This window comes from Eretmochelys imbricata, chromosome 6 (genome assembly GCF_965152235.1).
Source record: "Eretmochelys imbricata isolate rEreImb1 chromosome 6, rEreImb1.hap1, whole genome shotgun sequence".
NCBI lineage: Eukaryota > Metazoa > Chordata > Testudines > Cheloniidae > Eretmochelys > Eretmochelys imbricata.
Genome location: NC_135577.1, coordinates 71224337 through 71240525, shown reverse-complemented (window position 1 = coordinate 71240525; position 16189 = coordinate 71224337). Strand labels below are relative to the sequence as shown.

Here is a 16189-nt window from a genome sequence, read left to right as displayed (position 1 = left end):
GCTTCGTGCATTTGTGTATAGGCACTTGAGATAATCCGCTGATCGCCCGTCTTTCTCAGTATGAGGCAGGAGCCCTCCCCTCTCACGCGCTCCTGCTCGTGCTTCCTCCCGGTATCCCATTTCCCCACTTACCTCAGGGCTTTGGTCTCCTTCCCTGGTGAACTTTAAACATCACTGAAAAAATTGTAGAGGTTTGTCTTCACGTTCTGGATGCTTAGTTTTTAAATGTCTTGCTAATCGTGATGGCTTCATACTATCATTAGCTAATATCTCAAGGCACAATATACGCTTAGGGCGAGGTTCGTTGTTAACGATAGTGGATGTAAATCCGTATTTCAAATAGTCTCCTTAATAATTTCGAATTTTTTTGGCCGACTTCTTGTCAAATCTGATTAGATGTCATTGTTTTTACCTCGTAATGTGGCTGATGTAGAGCTCGTACTAGGAGTAGGAGAACGGTCAGCTCTGCCGTTTTCTTGTTGTTCACTTGTGCTCACATTATTAGTATCTTCAATCCGCGGTTTCTTTGCAGGAATCTTTTTAAGCCCCTTGTCCGTTTTGTGAGGGTTAGTTTAGTTAAAACTAGATAATACAATCCATAAATCCACTTAACCGGGCACACATAAACTGCAATACGCTGAAAGCGAACGAACGAGTGAGAGCGCCACTGTCAACCCCTCCGCATTGCGGAACTCCCACTCTCCCCTCAGGATATCTCGCAGGGCCGGCTCCAGGCACCAGCGTAGGAAGCACGTGCCTGGGGCAGCACTCTGAAAGGGGCGGGATTCCGGCCAATCTTAGGGCGGCGCTCCTCCGGCTGCCCTTCGGTGACGCTCCTCCTGCCGTGCCACCCTTTTCCTCCAGCGGTGCTCCTCCTGCCGTGCCCCCCAATGGGTGGTCTTGCGCACCCCACTTTGGAGACCACTGCTGTAGCTGAACTGCTGGAAGTGTACACAGTCAAGGGGGAGATTTTTAGAAGTACAACAAGGAGCCTAATTCCCATTGAAAGTCAATAGGATTTGGGTACCTGACTCCCATTTTTGCCTCTGAAAATCTTTATCCATAATGTTGTGCTTTAGCACTGTATGCAAAGCAGCAGGGTTCACACCATTTTGTCACAACATGGAAACCTCTATAATATTTGCTATTAAAGTGGCATCATTAGTTGTGTTGTGTTCGGGGATTAGCTAACGTCCGCAAATCTTCCTAATCATGAGTTATATTCTTGATTGACCGGTCACTTAGGTAGTCACTTGTGAAGGCACCACAATAGTTTATCTTAGTGGTTACCTAGGGCTATACAAGGAGACCTGCCTGCTTTTGGCTTCAGACCAAGCTCTAACTTCAGACCACTTTTCAAGTCAAATAGGACCAATTTCAACCTGCTTACGGTTTTTGCTTCAGAAACATAGGAAATTCCTGTTCCCACATGTTTTTTGCAGTGAAACCTGTCGAAACCCTATGGGTTCAATTGAGCTTCTCCTTGAGATCTTGAGACTCAGTCTATCTTGGGGAGCGTAAAGCCACATGGATCCAAACTGAAAAACATGTATGCATATTCCCTTGCAAAGGGAAAACCATAGACTTTGTACAAGCCCAGTGGAGTTAAAGCAACCTTCACACTGGTCCGGACTGCCCCATCTCACCTGTGGATGAAGTGGTTCTCCTCCAGATATTTGCAGCCACAAGCAATGTCCCAGGCTATGTTCAGCAGGTCCTGCATTATCAGAGTGGATGGCTGATTCTGGATAAGAGAGAGATGCATCCAAGTGAGAAGAGGAGAAACGTGGTGAGGTGTGGGAGAGAGTATAGGAAAAATAGAATAGTTGGAGAGATAGGAAGGGAAAGAGAGAGATATACAGAAGGCAGGGGTGGGGGGAAGGAAATAAAAAGACAGGAATGAAGAGGAAGGGAGGTGGGTCAAAGGAGAGAAAAGGTTTCTATTTAAGGTTAACGTTTGCCAGACACAGGAAGTGAGTCTATTAGATTCCCCCTGAGAGTGTGTGTGTGGGGTGGGGGGAGTTTTGGCCCAGTCTAAATAAAATAGCCAACACTTGTATCAAAGGTGTGAAGCGAAAACTGCCCGCTGTGGCGAGCGGTGTGAAAATAAGCACAAAGGAGCTTTAAAAAGTGGGAGAAGGGAGACGTGGGCTTCTAAAGAATTACTCTGGGGATGCTAATAGGTTACACAGCAAAAATTGGTGAGGTTAGCACGGTGTCACTAGTCACCACCAGAGCACCTCCTTCTGGCCACATCTGGGGATTAGCTCTACCAGTCCAATATCCCTCCTGTGGTTGCTTGTTAGGGGGCTTATTCCTTCACCCACTTACTTCCCTGATCCTTCTCGCATGAACAGAGAGCAACAATACCCGAAGTCCAAAGGTGCAAACAATTCGATGTTTATTGGGGTGAACTTCCAGCAAGCATGATTCCAGTTTCCTTCCTTAGTATCCTCCTTCCCAGCTCTGACACCACAGAGCCTTACACCTGTGTCCCTGTTCCCATTCCTGCCCTTAGCCAAACATGATTCCAATTTCCCCTTTTTGCAAAACATGATTCCAATTTCCCCAGCCCCATTCCCTGTTCCCATTTCCCCTTTTTGCAAAACATGATTCCAATTTTCTTACCCCCATTCCCTGTTCTCATTTCCCTCACCCGAATGCCCACCACCACCCCCTTGGAAAATTTAATTACCAAGCTTCCATCCAATGTGACTGCACAGAGTTGCACATACAGTTACATTTATATAACGGTTTTATCTTTAAACAAAAACTTCCTTCTTGACATCTCACATAAGTATCCAAAGTACCCTCCATTAAAACTTCAGAAAAACAAAAGACTGTGGAAAGGCAGGTTGCACTTTGAAACTTTTTTTTTTCCTTCTTTCTCTCCACTCCCCCAGGACCAAGTCCCAGATCCAGTCTCTAAAGGTAGTCTGTTAACTCTGCTTTTGACTTTAAACCCTTTTGTGCCACATCATCTTTAACTACCCCTAACTAACGTACAACCCTTCAGCAGCCTTTGCCGAAGCAGCACCAAACTTGAAAGATTACTGGCAGCTTCCCATAATGCTGCCCTTACTTCAAACCTCTCAAGCAGACTGACGTGCCTCTTTTCCCTGGGAGGCATTCAGTCCCCATGGGCAGGGACCTTCTTCCACTACCCACATACCAAGGAGGGTGGGCTCCTCAGTCACCCTCCATACCTCTGGGTCCCCTAACATTGCTCACTCTATCACTCTTCCTGTCTCACTCGCTTGGGACTCAGCTGCTCCCACTTCATGGCTTGGCCCTCTAGCCAGGTCACTGTAGTCCTCCCTTTCAAAGGTATCAAGGTTTCTTGGGACCCACTGTCCCAGGCAGTCCTTCCTCTCACTACACCTTAACAGCACCACTGTCCAGTGGCTGGTAGGGAAATCCAGGCCCCCCCTCTACATTGGGTTCCCTACAACAAGCAGTCAAGGTCTGCACAGTCCCAAACCTTACTGCTGTATCCCTGGCCTACTTCCTACCTTGCCCTTCTCTCACCCTAACACTGACTGCAGCCTCTCTCTGCAACTCCCCCTGCCCCCTTTTCTCCACTACTGGGCTTTATGCAGGCCCCCCCGTTCCTCTCCAGCTAAGCCTCATCTCTAATTAGTTCTTGTTCCTTAGCTACTCCACCTAGGTACAGCCTAGGCGGTTAATAGGCCCACCTGACCAGCTTAAGCCTTGTGTGGGGTAGACACCGCATCACAGTGGGACTCACTGAGAAGAGCACAGCTTAACTCCCATAGTGCTGGGAGTGTGGATTCCTCTGGGCTAAAAAAATCTGCATTAGGGATACAGTGTATTCAGCAAACCATTGTGTGCTTGCTTAGACAGCCCCAAGGTGTTTTCATCAGTCTGTGCACTTAGAGAGCCTGGGAGAGCTTCAGCATCTGTGTGCACAGGATCCTACGTAAAGAGACCCCTTTGTGTTTATTATTCCTGAGTCCTACCTCTTCCCCATCACAAGGGATGTTACAGGTCTGGAAGTCATTAGGGTTTGGTGCTGGCACAGAGTACTGCAGTCTCCCATCTTTGCTCTCTCACATGCGCTCCCTCTCTCTGTCCTTTCAAAATATCCCAGACGGATGTGGTTTTTAAAATACCTCACAAATTTTTGCTATGTGACCCATTAGCATCCCAGAGTCATTCTTTAGAAGTCCCCTTCTCCCACTTTTTAATGCTCCTTTGTGCTTATTTTCACACCGCTTGCCACAGAAGCAGTTCACACTTCACACCTTTGGCCATTTTATTTTGACTGGGCCAAAACTCATCCCCCTCCCCCCGACACACACACACTCACTTGTGACACCCACTTATTCTCTGGCAATCATATCTTCCCCTGCAGGGAAAGTTCCTTGGTGTGTCTCCAGGAAAGTTGTTATGACAAGTGCTTTCCAGTGCTCTGGGGAGAGGTAGCGAGAAATTACTACCAAGCACAGTGAAGCTCAGGGAGATGTCAAGGCAAATTGCTCTTTTTTCTCCTGTTGTTTCTGGATGCTGTTACCTTGTTCATTTCACAGCCTGGAACCATTTAATTAGTACTCCAGCTGTTGGCAGCTGGTGTTTAATCAGCTAGATGGGTCGTGTCTTTATTGTACAGAACACTTGCATATTTGCCATTGAAGGTTAGAGTTATAAACAAGTACCTTATAAAGGTGAAAGCGAGGGAGTAAATAAGAGACAGGCAGGCAGAGATGAGCATGTTTTGGGATACCTTTGTCAGGAGACAGATGGAGTTTCATTTTTACTGTGGCTAAACAAACCCCTGGCAAGATCTAGAGCTGGCTGAATTTTTCCAGGAACATTCCTTTGAATTTGGAAGGGCTGTTTTGGTTCAACTAAATTCTTGCCCCTTTTTGTTTGTTGCTAGCAAACATTCTTGATAGCAGGTTTGTTTTCTCACAAATGTTTAGGGAAAGACTGTTCTTCACACTATTACTTGTATTCACTGTGTGCAAATGAGAACATTAGCTCTTCGCTGTTTAGTCACTATTCATCGTTCCATAGGCCTTGTCTCCTCACAAAAGTTGTATAGTACTACTTTCACTATACTGATGTAGTTAAAGCCCTACAACCGCCTTGGTGTGGAGGTGGTTGAAAGTACTTATACCAGTATAATTTATTCTAGTATGAGAAGGGGAATACACTGCATAATACCGGTACAGTTTAATTGTAGCTGTGTTGGGCCCACAATATTAGAGAGACAAGGTGTCTGAGGTAATATATTTTATTGGACCAACTTCTGTTGGTGAGAGAGAGAAGCTTTTGAGCTGACCTGAAGAAGAGTTCTGTGTATTTTGAAAGCTTCTCTCTCTCACCAACAGAAGTTGGTCCAATAAAAGATATTACCAAACCCACCTTGTCGCTAATACACCTGTGTACGACACCTTTATGTTGCTATAACTGTGTCCACACTGTGCGTTGTAGCTAACTGATATAGCTACACCGGTACAAACAATGGTTGTAGAGTAGGCCTTATTCTCCTGTTTAGAAAGTTTCACTTATCCACGCACGGAGCAGAAGGAATATCATACAAGTTACATTACCAGTGACACACTCTGAATAACCAATAGCAAATAGCTGAAATTAGCAGTTTGTGAACAGCCAATACAATGAAAACTGCTCATCCAAATTATTCATGGAGCCTTTTGCCCATAACAAATACACTGGTGGAAATCAGCATTGATTCATGAACAACCCACAAGCAGAAAACCCAAGGCTAATTCCAGGTTGTTATTTATTTGCATTGGCTATTTCATTCAGCACTAATGGAACATGTAGGGCCAGGTCCTCAGCTGGTGTAAACTGACATAGCTCCATTGAAGTCAATGCAGTGATGTCAATGTCCTTGCTGTAATTTCAGCTTTTCACTTGACACAGCAGTATGATGGAGGCTGAGGGAATATTCTCAAGTGCTGTTGTCCTGCTGACCCTGGCGGAGAACAGGGGAGGCGACAGGAAAACATCCTTTACTTTGTATCCTCCTTGATTGCTAATAAACTGGAGTCTTTGAAATATGTGATCAAGAATCATTTTCTGTTATTGGCATCTGCTCAAGTCAAGGGAAGGGGGGAAATGTCTAGAGGTTTGTAGAAATTGGGAATCAAGAGGTCAGCCCTATTAAAATCCTGTAATGAAAACAGACACAAGTGGAAATGGAAAGATGGTCTCACCACCCGGGGTCGATTCTGCCGAAGGAAGCTCTTCATATCTCCACCGGCCATGAGCTCCAGCAGAATGAAGCGAGGCAGTGTCTGAAGGCTCACGCCAATGCACCGCACAATGTTCTGGTGACTGAACTTACTGCGAATCGACCACCACAGCGACATGGAAAGGAGGAGACAAAATCAGAGAAGGGATAAAACCTCTTACCCAACTCCCCCTGAACTTTGGTGAAGCAGATTAAATAGAACCTGGTTCTGAAACACACTGTCAAAGAAAATCTAGACCTCAGCTAAATCAAAGCATGGTGCCCTCAGCCCAGCTCTACTGACAAGGAACCCAAAGAGATTCTGCTTAGCCTTGCCTTAATCCAACTTCTTCAGAAAGTGGGAGAAAAGTGGCAAAAGCTACCAAATACAACAGCACCTTCTCTCCACACACGCCGCCCGCCATGGTTCTCTAATGCAGAGAAGATTAATGGATTTAACTGTGACAGGGGTCATGGGAGAAAGGAAATGTGATATCTTATAGCTTTTAAATCCAGAATATTACAGCTATTTGAAATGAAATGCTATCATGTGGGGATTTCATTTTTTTCATTGTTTGTTAAATAAATTTCTGTGTAGTTGGGGGTCTCAGTTCAGTGTCCAGTATGCCAGAAACAGGACCAGATAGTGCCAATTGTAGCAACTGGTTTTGTAATTTTTCTGTCCCCAAGGAACTGGCTGGAGACTATCAACTCATTTAACATAGGCTGCCGAACTATCATCAGAAGGCTGCGACTTTTGATCACTACCAACCTGGGTTAGATATGAACTGAGGACTTTGGTGGGGTGGAGGGACAGCGAGGGAAGACCCTACTAAATAAATCAAAACATTATGAAATGATCCAGTGGGTTGCTTTTAAAAATCATGTGTCAGCACTGCTGCCTCTTGCATTGCCAATCAGAACTCCAACAGACTGCAGGAGATGGACTGATGTTAATAGATCAGTCCCAGCTGCCTGCTGTGAGATGAAGTCATCCACATACAAACACGTACAGGAATGATTTTATTCCAAACATTCAAAGAGCAATAAAAATAAATAACCCCCAGCAATACATTTCACGATGGCTTTCAGACACTTTATTTGGAAATACCTAGAGTGCATGGAATTACGGGGATGGCTCAGCCCTCTAGCTTTCCTAGGCAGATAAATTATACACCACCCACCTCATGAGAAGGCCTTTGAGATCCGGCCATATAAATTATTGTCTGGTCTATTCTGCACAGACATCAAAAGACAGATTGTGCCTGAGTAGCATTGGCCTGCACTGAGGGAGGTGAGAAGCTGCACTACACCGGTTCCCTATTCAAGACTTCACCCCTCAAGAGGGTTCAGAGTGCCCCACTCCGCTGCCCGGTGCGGAGACATGGGGCCTTTGGGGTGACTAGTCCTGCAGAAGGCATTAGGAGGGAGAAGTCCCTGTGGTTAGGGGAGCACAGGAGCTACAGCTGTAGTTGGCTACTGCTTGAAGGGCACAAAGGGGAAGCTTCATGCGTTGTCTCCTTGTGCAGCCATCCATGAAAGAGGCAGGTCCAGGGCTGTCCCTAAACACCCCATAGCATTTTTAATAAGAGAAGGGTTTGCCCCAATGTCCTTGGCTGAAAAATCCCTCCTTGGCATGCAGCATGTTGCGTGCCATCTGACTGCTGCTCTCCACCCCAGTGATGGCTGAATTTGAATAGGGTTGCATGGCTATAGGGCTAAATCCTGTAGTTCGCATATTACACAGTTTTCCATTCAATCAAAGGGAGTTTCCTTACACAAGGACTGCTGAATGTGAGATTGACATGGCCAATGGCCCTGGGATTTCCTGAGATGAAAGGTACAATATACATATAACACTGTTAAAAGAATTTAGTGCTTATTTCCCAAACAACCACTGGAGAAGTTACTTTCGGCTTTGCTGAGATAACCAGTAAGGGTCTCATGTACAAGGTGGACACGTCCATTAGAAACTAGGCTGATGCACTAACTCATAGGTCACCAAACAGCCATCGGCTGTAGCAATTTGTAGTTAATATCAATCAGGGCTGGATTGGTTGTGGTCATTGGAACCAGTGACTTAAATGTGAAAGTCTCTCCATCCTGTTATTAATCTCCTGAGTCAGTGAGTTATTTCTGGTTAGAAATATACCTGATTATCAGCGCTTCCATCAGAAAATCCATCTCATCCTGCTCAGAGCAGATTTCTGGCAATGTCTGTTGAGAGGGAACGAAAGGGGAGAAGCACCCAGAAGAAAAGAAGATATTTAAGAGACGTATAATAAAGCCAGCGAAGACACAATATGATTATGTGGTAGCTATGATGAGGGTCTCTCTTTCCTCTTCCAATCCCCTATTCACTGGGTCGTATACGACACAAGTGGTGGGAAAGAAACACGAGCTGACTGGCCTACACGAAGAATATTCTTGTGTGTGCATTTAACTACATGCAGTGCTTTTGTAGCTAGAGAAAATCACACCTGATTCTATACAAAGAAGTGTAGTTGCTAGGGAACTACAGGTCTGAATAGTTCATTTAAAACAATGTGTACTAATGGCATTGACAGCTACAAACTGCAGGTGCAGGTCTGCGCAGGATGGTGTGGCCACCGCTGTAGAGGATGGTATGGCTGCTGCTATCTGTGTGCAGACTGAGGAGACGGGCTGTCTGCTACTGACTGCAGGCTAGGCTGTGAGGGAGAACATGGCTAATGCCATTTGCAGCGTGGGCTTTGGAGGGTGGGGCGGCATTTTGCAAAATGCCCAAGGGATGGTCTATTTCAATCTACTACATTGGTGCGTGCACCATTTACAAAAGGAGTATGTTTGATGTATTCTTTAAAGCTCCCTATTCTACTATTGATGTATTCTTTAAAGCTCCCTGTTCTACTATTTGATGTATTCTTTAAAGCTCCCTATTCCCACTCTGTCAAAGACAAACTCTGTGAAAGAAGGGACGGATGGATACAGCCAGACCATGATGAACCCAGCTTCTGTGTGATGATCGCCCAATCTGGGCACCATGAAGTGATTTGTGTGCGCTCAGCCCATATGACCTTAACTAACACTCCCTCTCTCATCTACCATATGGACATTATATCATCTTCCAGAAGGAAGTACAGCAGATTCTCAGCAGTTTCATTTGCTGGGGGCTATGTGAATACCTGGGAAGGCTGCAGACAGGACACAAACAGGGAGCAGTCCTTGCTCACTCACACAGAAGCTGGCCACAGTCTGGCCCTGAATCATTAAAACGGAAGCAATAAATAACATTTGAATGTACTTCTTCCCTCTATTTACTTTTCCACGTCACTCAGGACTGTGAAGCTAGACTAGACCGTTTCACTTGCAGCGTTTAGCAGTTTCAATTCTGGGTTCTCACACTTACTCAGGGTATGTCTACACTGCAGTTAGACACCCACAGCTGGCCCATGCAAGCTGACTTGGGCTGGGACTGCTGGGCTGTTTAGTTGCTGTGTAGACATTTTGGCTCGGGCTGCAGTGTGAGCTCTGGGACCCTCTCACCTCATAGGGACCTAGCGCATGGGCTCCAGCCAGAGCTTGGACATCTACAATGCAATTCAACAGCCCTGCAGCCTGAGCCCCATTAGCCTGACTCAGCTGGGTTTTTAATTGCCAGCCTAGACATATCCTCCGTGTCTTTACAGCACACTTAGCTCGAGTGTTAACCCCAATTCAACTCACATGCACACACAAAAACCTCTAACTCGAATTAAATGAGGTCTTAAACTCAAGCTAGCTGGCCTGCCGGGGGGTGGGAGGGAGGGGAGGTGTGGGGGGGAAGAGATAGACGCTCCAGTGTTGCAGCTGCTTGAGCTAGTAATTTAGTGGTGATGCAATAGCTTGAGTTACAACAACTCATCAGCTGCCAATCTAATCAGGCTGCTAATCCAATTACTCTGTGCTGCTCCTGAAATCACTCTATGCAACTCCAGTGCTGGTTTGAAGTGTGGTCGCGCTCACTGGAGCTAGGCTGGTTGGAGTGCAGTAACTTGCGTGTACTGACTTGAGAGAAGTGCTGCAGTGGAGACATGCCCTCAGTGCTGCAGGGTTGGGTTTTGCCACTTGCAGGGGAACGTATACACAAAAATGACACAAATGAATCTCATTGACATTAAAAAATGATTCATGAAAGTCTCACGATTAATATTAGATTTTTAAACCTTTTTTTGGTAACAAAGCCTAACTGGGGGGAGGCCCTAAAACACAACACTTGATCATGGCCCTTTGATACATGAGTTTACGGTACTATAATTAATGCTACTAAGCACCATTTAATTTCAGAAGTTCAGGGCTCACAACCTTTGTAGGCAACTTCACCAATATACGAGAACACTAGCTAGTGTCCACTGCCTTCCAGTCACTTGTGTGTTAGCTTGGGCATTCCAAATTCCTTAGCAGGCTGGAGTACCTGTTACTGAATGAGAATGGCAGAGCACCAGAACCTAGGACAGGGACTTATCAAGGGGCGAACATCAGAACAGCCATACTGGATCAGACCAATGGGCCATCTAGCCCAGTATCCTGTCTTCCAACAGTGGCCAATGCCAGGTGCTTCAGAGGGAATGAACGCAACGGGCAATCATTGAGTGATCCATCTCCTGTTGTCCACTCCCAGCTTTTGGCAAACAGAGGCTAGGGACACCCAGAGCTTGGGTTGAATCCCTGACCATCTTGGCTAATAGCTATTGATGGACCTATTCTCTGTGAACTTACCTAATTCTTTTTTAAACCCCATTATAGTTCCACAGGTTGACTGTGCATCATGTGAAGAAGTACTTCCTTCTGTTTGTTTTAAACCTACGGCCTATTAATTTCATTGAGTGACCCCTGATTCCTGTGTTATGTGAAGGGGTAAATAACACTTCCTTATTCACTTTCTCCACATCATTCATAATTTTATAGACCTCGATCATCTTCCCTCTTAGTCGTCTCTTTTCCAAGCTGAAAAATCCCAGTCTTTTTAATCTCTCTGCTTACAGCAGCTGTTCCATACCCTTAATCATTTTTGTTGCCCCTCTGCGCCTTTTCCAATTCTAGTATCTTTTTAGAGATGGGGCAACCAGAACTGCACATAGTATTTAAGGTGCGGGCATACCATGGATTTATATAGTGGTATTTTGATATTTTCTGTCTTATTATCTATCCCTTTCCTAATGGTTCCTAACATTCTGTTAGCTTTTTTTGTCTGCCGCTGCACACTGAACAGATGTTTTCAGAGAACTATCTACAGTGACTCCAAGAGCTCTTTCTTGAATGGTAACAGCTAATTTAGACCCCATCATTTTATATGGATAGTTGGGATTATATTTTCCAATGTGCATTACTTTGCATTTATCAACATTGAATTTCATCTGCCATTTTGTTGGCCAATCACCCAGTTGCCTGGTCACCCAGTTTTGTGAGATCCTTTTGTAACTCTTCACCATCTTGTTTTGGACTTCACTATCCTGAGTACTTTTGTATCATCTGAAAATTTTGCCACCTCACAGTTTACCCATTTTTCTGGATCATTTATGAATATGTTGAAGAGCACTGGTCCCAGTACAGATTCCTGGGGGACACCACTATTTACCTCTCCATTCTGAAAACTGATAATTTATTCCTACCCTTTGTTTCCTGTCTTTCCAGTTATTGATCTGTGAGAGGATCTTCCCTCTGAGCCCATGACTGCTTACTTTGCTTAAGAGCCTTGGGTGAAGGACTTGTCAAAGGCTTTCTGAAAGTCCAAGTACATATATCCACTGGATCACCCTTGACCACATTTGTTGGACTGCCTCAAAGAATTCTAGTAGATTGGTGAGGCATGATTTCCCTTTAAAAAAGCCCTGTTGACTCTTCCCCAAAAAGTCATGTTCTTCTAGGTGTCTGATAATTCTGTTCTTTCCTATAGTTTCAATCAGTTTGCCTGGTACTGCAGTTAGGCTTACCAGCCTGTAATTGCCAGGATTGCCTCTGGAGCCTTTTTTAAAAAGGAAGAGGAGTCTGGAGTATCAGTCACAAAGCCTAGAGTATCCGTAATGGCTGGAACAGTGTCTATGGGTACATCTACGCTTGGAGCTGGGGGTGATTCCCAGCTCGAGGAGACATACCTGTGCTAGCTCTGACCAAGCTAGTGTGCTAACAATAGAGTGCAGCTGTGGCAGTGCGAGCTGTGGGACAGGCTAGCCTCCCCGAGTACATGCACCAAGGGAATCTGAGGGCACCTCCATGGCGCGGCTAGCTGCTCGCACTGCCACAGCTGCTCTCTGTTTTAGCACGCTAGCTCGACGAGCGCTAGCGTGAGTATGTCTCCTCGAGCTGGGAATCACACCCCCAGCTCCAAGCGTAGCTGTAGCCTACGTGACTATTCCTGTACTGAAAGGCTCTCAGCGAACACCGTAAGAGACACTCAAGCTTTTGGGTGGAGCTCTCTGCTGGTATCAAACAGCAGAGCTCCCTGACTTCAGTGGAGCTGCGCTACTGACACTAGCGGAGGATTTAGCACCTTGTTTTAATTTTAGCTAATATATTTTATACGGATGGGTGACTGAGATTCATACAGCCTCCTCTTAGATGTAGTAGGAGAGCTCTCTCTGGCGTTGGCAGCAGAGCCTGAGGGACAGACTCTCCTCTTCAGGTTCTGCCGTGCAGAGGCCTTTGACTCAATGGGCCCAGTTATTCCACTGACATTAACATACCAGTTCCCACCCCCATTAGACCATCAGGTGTAGCCACTACAAAGTCATGCTGCAAACGAGAACTGTTTATTTGCAATCTGCTGCTATTGCCACGTGGCTTAAAAATCAAAATAATGGGAAGCTCATAACTCCCACATGTGACATTAGCAGCATGTGTAACACTGTTAACCATGCAGTATATGATAATTGTAACAAGCCATTTCTAATGGGAACCTTAATATGGTAACATCACTCTCATGGGTATTCGCTACTGTACAGGAAAGATTAGGCCATTAGCTGTAGGTACTGACCTTGATAGCCACCTGAAGAGGGTTGGGATCCCCTGAGATTCCTATCACAGTCCCCTCATAAACCTCACCAAATGCACCATGCCCTAGGGCCCTGAAGGGAAGAGAAAAAGCAGGTATTACTGGGTCAAGTTCAGGAATAGGTTCTGGATCTGTTCTCGTAACTGGAATCCAGGGCAAAGTAATCAGTCCCAGACATGACCTGGTGTCAAAATGTCCAGAATCACCTCTGGACCCATTCTGGTGCTGTAATGTTGGACCTCCAGTAGTACTGAAAACACAGCAGTCTACTGTACGCTGACGAAGTCACTACCTGAATCTATACTAGTACCAGCACCCTAGATTTGGTGACAGATCTATATAACAAGATTCAAGGAATGTCACTCGGTGCGCCACTCTGAAGCAGAAAAGAGTCAATGTGAAGCAATGGAAGCAGCTACAAGCATGGTTTAGGGGTCTCTGTTCAGAATATCACCTGGTTGAATCATCACTGAGATTCGCAGTCTGTTACCATCCAATTTTTAAATTCTCAGCCATTTTCAGCTTTTCTACACACGTGACTCCACGAAACACACCTGGGCAACAGCATGGGCTTTCAGCTACTAGCGATAATATTAAGGCTACAGTGAATCAGGGCGTCAGAGAGAGAGAAGGCTGTGGGCTGATGTCTGAAGGCGGTGAAGTAACCAGAATAAATATAGGTGGTAAAATTTTGCCCATACTCCCTATGCCCTCTTAACTGACATCAGCTGGATTGCAGGGGCCATGTGAGTAGCCCAGGGTGTCTTTCCCTGTGATGTGAGTTTCAGTTCTGATGCAGAAAAGGAAACGTTGCTATGGACCTGGAGAGGATTTGTTGGGAGCCAGGGAGCCCTAGTAATTCAGGACATCCCAAAAGTGTAATGGAGAGAACCATACAGGGAATCTTCTTACTTCGACCTGGAAGCCAATCAGTCAATGGGACACGTGATTCATGAGTTTAAGTTAAACATGTGCTTAAGTCAGGGCCTAATTCTTACAAAGTGGTGCCTTGTAGAACATAAAAGTGAGGCATAGGTGTTATAAGCAGCTGTCATGAAAGCCACATTTAGGCTGTACCATGCTGGACTGTGAGCTGCCAACTAGCCCTCAGTCTCTTGTTCTCCATGCTCCATGGCACATTTTACACATTCAAACAAAATAAATACGTGACCCTGCCACCTTTACCAAAGGCTACAATTCCTCTCCTGAATCAAGGAGCAGGCCCAGCAGCAAGCCTTACCGAAGCAGGGAGATGTTTTTCCGGGGGATCTCCTTCAGCTCGCTCAGCGTGGCAGCCTTTCCTGCAAAGCAGTAGTTGGGGTTGTAATCAGTCATGATGGTGGAGGTACGGATTTTGCTCAGTTTATATTCTGGGCTCTGCAGTCGTGCTCTGGCTCCTTCCAGCTGCTGCTTCTTACGGTGATAAACTGTGGGTAGAGCACAAAAGAACAGAGGGTGAAATGTCAACATGTGGGTAGAGCAGAGGAAATAATATCAGCAGCACAGAACAATCAACAACACAAAGAGACCAAGTCAGCAGTTATGAATCCAAGTAATATTCTTAAATCCCCAGCATCATCCCCATTCTTTCTCTTTGCAGCAACTTCTCCATCTTGAATGGGATACACGAGCACGGAGTATTGGCCATATGTAGTCCTGGACCCCGGGTGGAGCCTTGGCTCCATCTCCCTTTCTCTGGAGCAGCCTCCCCTGAACCAATGAGCAAGAGGACTTGCTGTCTCTCAAGCAAAACAACAAAGCAAGTGGCAATCAGACAGAGCATGCCATGCTCTTGAATGAGTTCTGTCTTTAACCAGTGGTCATGACGGCAGTCTATGGATTAGTGGCTGCTAAGGGAGGGCCTGCTAAGTGATCTAGTGGTCTTTCTAAGTGGTTTTCTCCCCAGAAGGAGCAAGGCCAGCGCAGTCCCTGCTCATGGGGCTACTACTGTGCCCCATCCTTACATGGGGCAGGCAAAGGGTGATGTTTCTTGCTGGCTCCCCATGCCTTGACTTACGCAAGGATAGAACATAGTCTGGCCCCAATTATTAGCAGCAGCAGTAATGTAATCTGCAGGCAGACTAGTTTTCCTCTGGCTTTGGCTGGGTAGTCAGCAGTCTCCTGGCTGGAGCTCCTCTCAATTCCCCATCCATACCATGGTTAGCAGAATATAGCTTTAAGATGGGCTCCCTTCTTCCAGCGGGGCCAACTCAGAGGCTGGTAAAAGCCAGGTCGGGGACAGTGGGGTTGAGCAGCGTTGCAATTATTATGAGAAAATGGACTATTCTGCCTAGCACCCCTCTTTCAGGGCCTTTACAAAGAAATTTTCAGGGTTGAGGACAAGCGGGTCAACTGAGCAATTCCTGGTGGAAGAGAAAGGCTGACAGGCCTCCGCTCCACTCCAGGGACTTTGTCCTTCTCCTGTAGATCCCAAAAGTTATTGCATCATCATAAAACCCAGAGTTCAGCACATCAGTGGGGACACTTGGCTATCACTGCCGCACCAGCGGAGACTCCAGCCGGAGACATGCGAGATCCTGCTTTGTCTCCCTTTCTCTTGTGCATTCCTTTCGGCCCTGCTATTTTTCATCCTGCCCTGTCTCTCTCCTTCTCTCTTGGGCTTTCCATTTGATCCTGAGGTCAACTGTACTACGCAGTATCAATACAATGAAAAGAGATGGTCCAACCTGCTCTGCCCTGCCTGAGAGAGACTGGTGAAGGAGAGGGGACCAGCCCAGCCTGATGATGTCCCCGACCAGAAGAGGACCCTGATCCCAGGGCAAATGGTGTTATGGCCAACCCACCAATCTAGAGCATCTGCCTGGGACTGACCTGCCACCCGGAATCTTGGCAGCATCAGCAAAAGCTGTATTTCTCCCCTCTTTACTATCCTGTCTCTTCTCCCCATCGGATCTATTTGTCAAAAGCAGGACAGGCCACCACGCTTCCTGTCTCGGAAC

General features: G+C 46.1%; 1 protein-coding gene across 1 annotated transcript in view; it reads right to left on the bottom strand.

Annotated features, from left to right (window-relative positions):
* LTK (leukocyte receptor tyrosine kinase) overlaps window positions 1–16189 on the bottom strand; it is a 164847-nt gene that overhangs the window by 27516 nt on the left and 121142 nt on the right. The window contains exons 20-24 of the mRNA XM_077819984.1: window positions 14470–14656; window positions 13212–13302; window positions 8373–8437; window positions 6204–6333; window positions 1647–1744 (exon numbers count right to left, since the gene is read on the bottom strand). Coding sequence (XP_077676110.1) covers window positions 1647–1744; window positions 6204–6333; window positions 8373–8437; window positions 13212–13302; window positions 14470–14656 — 571 coding nt within the window. The remainder of the gene's footprint in view (window positions 1–1646; window positions 1745–6203; window positions 6334–8372; window positions 8438–13211; window positions 13303–14469; window positions 14657–16189) is intronic.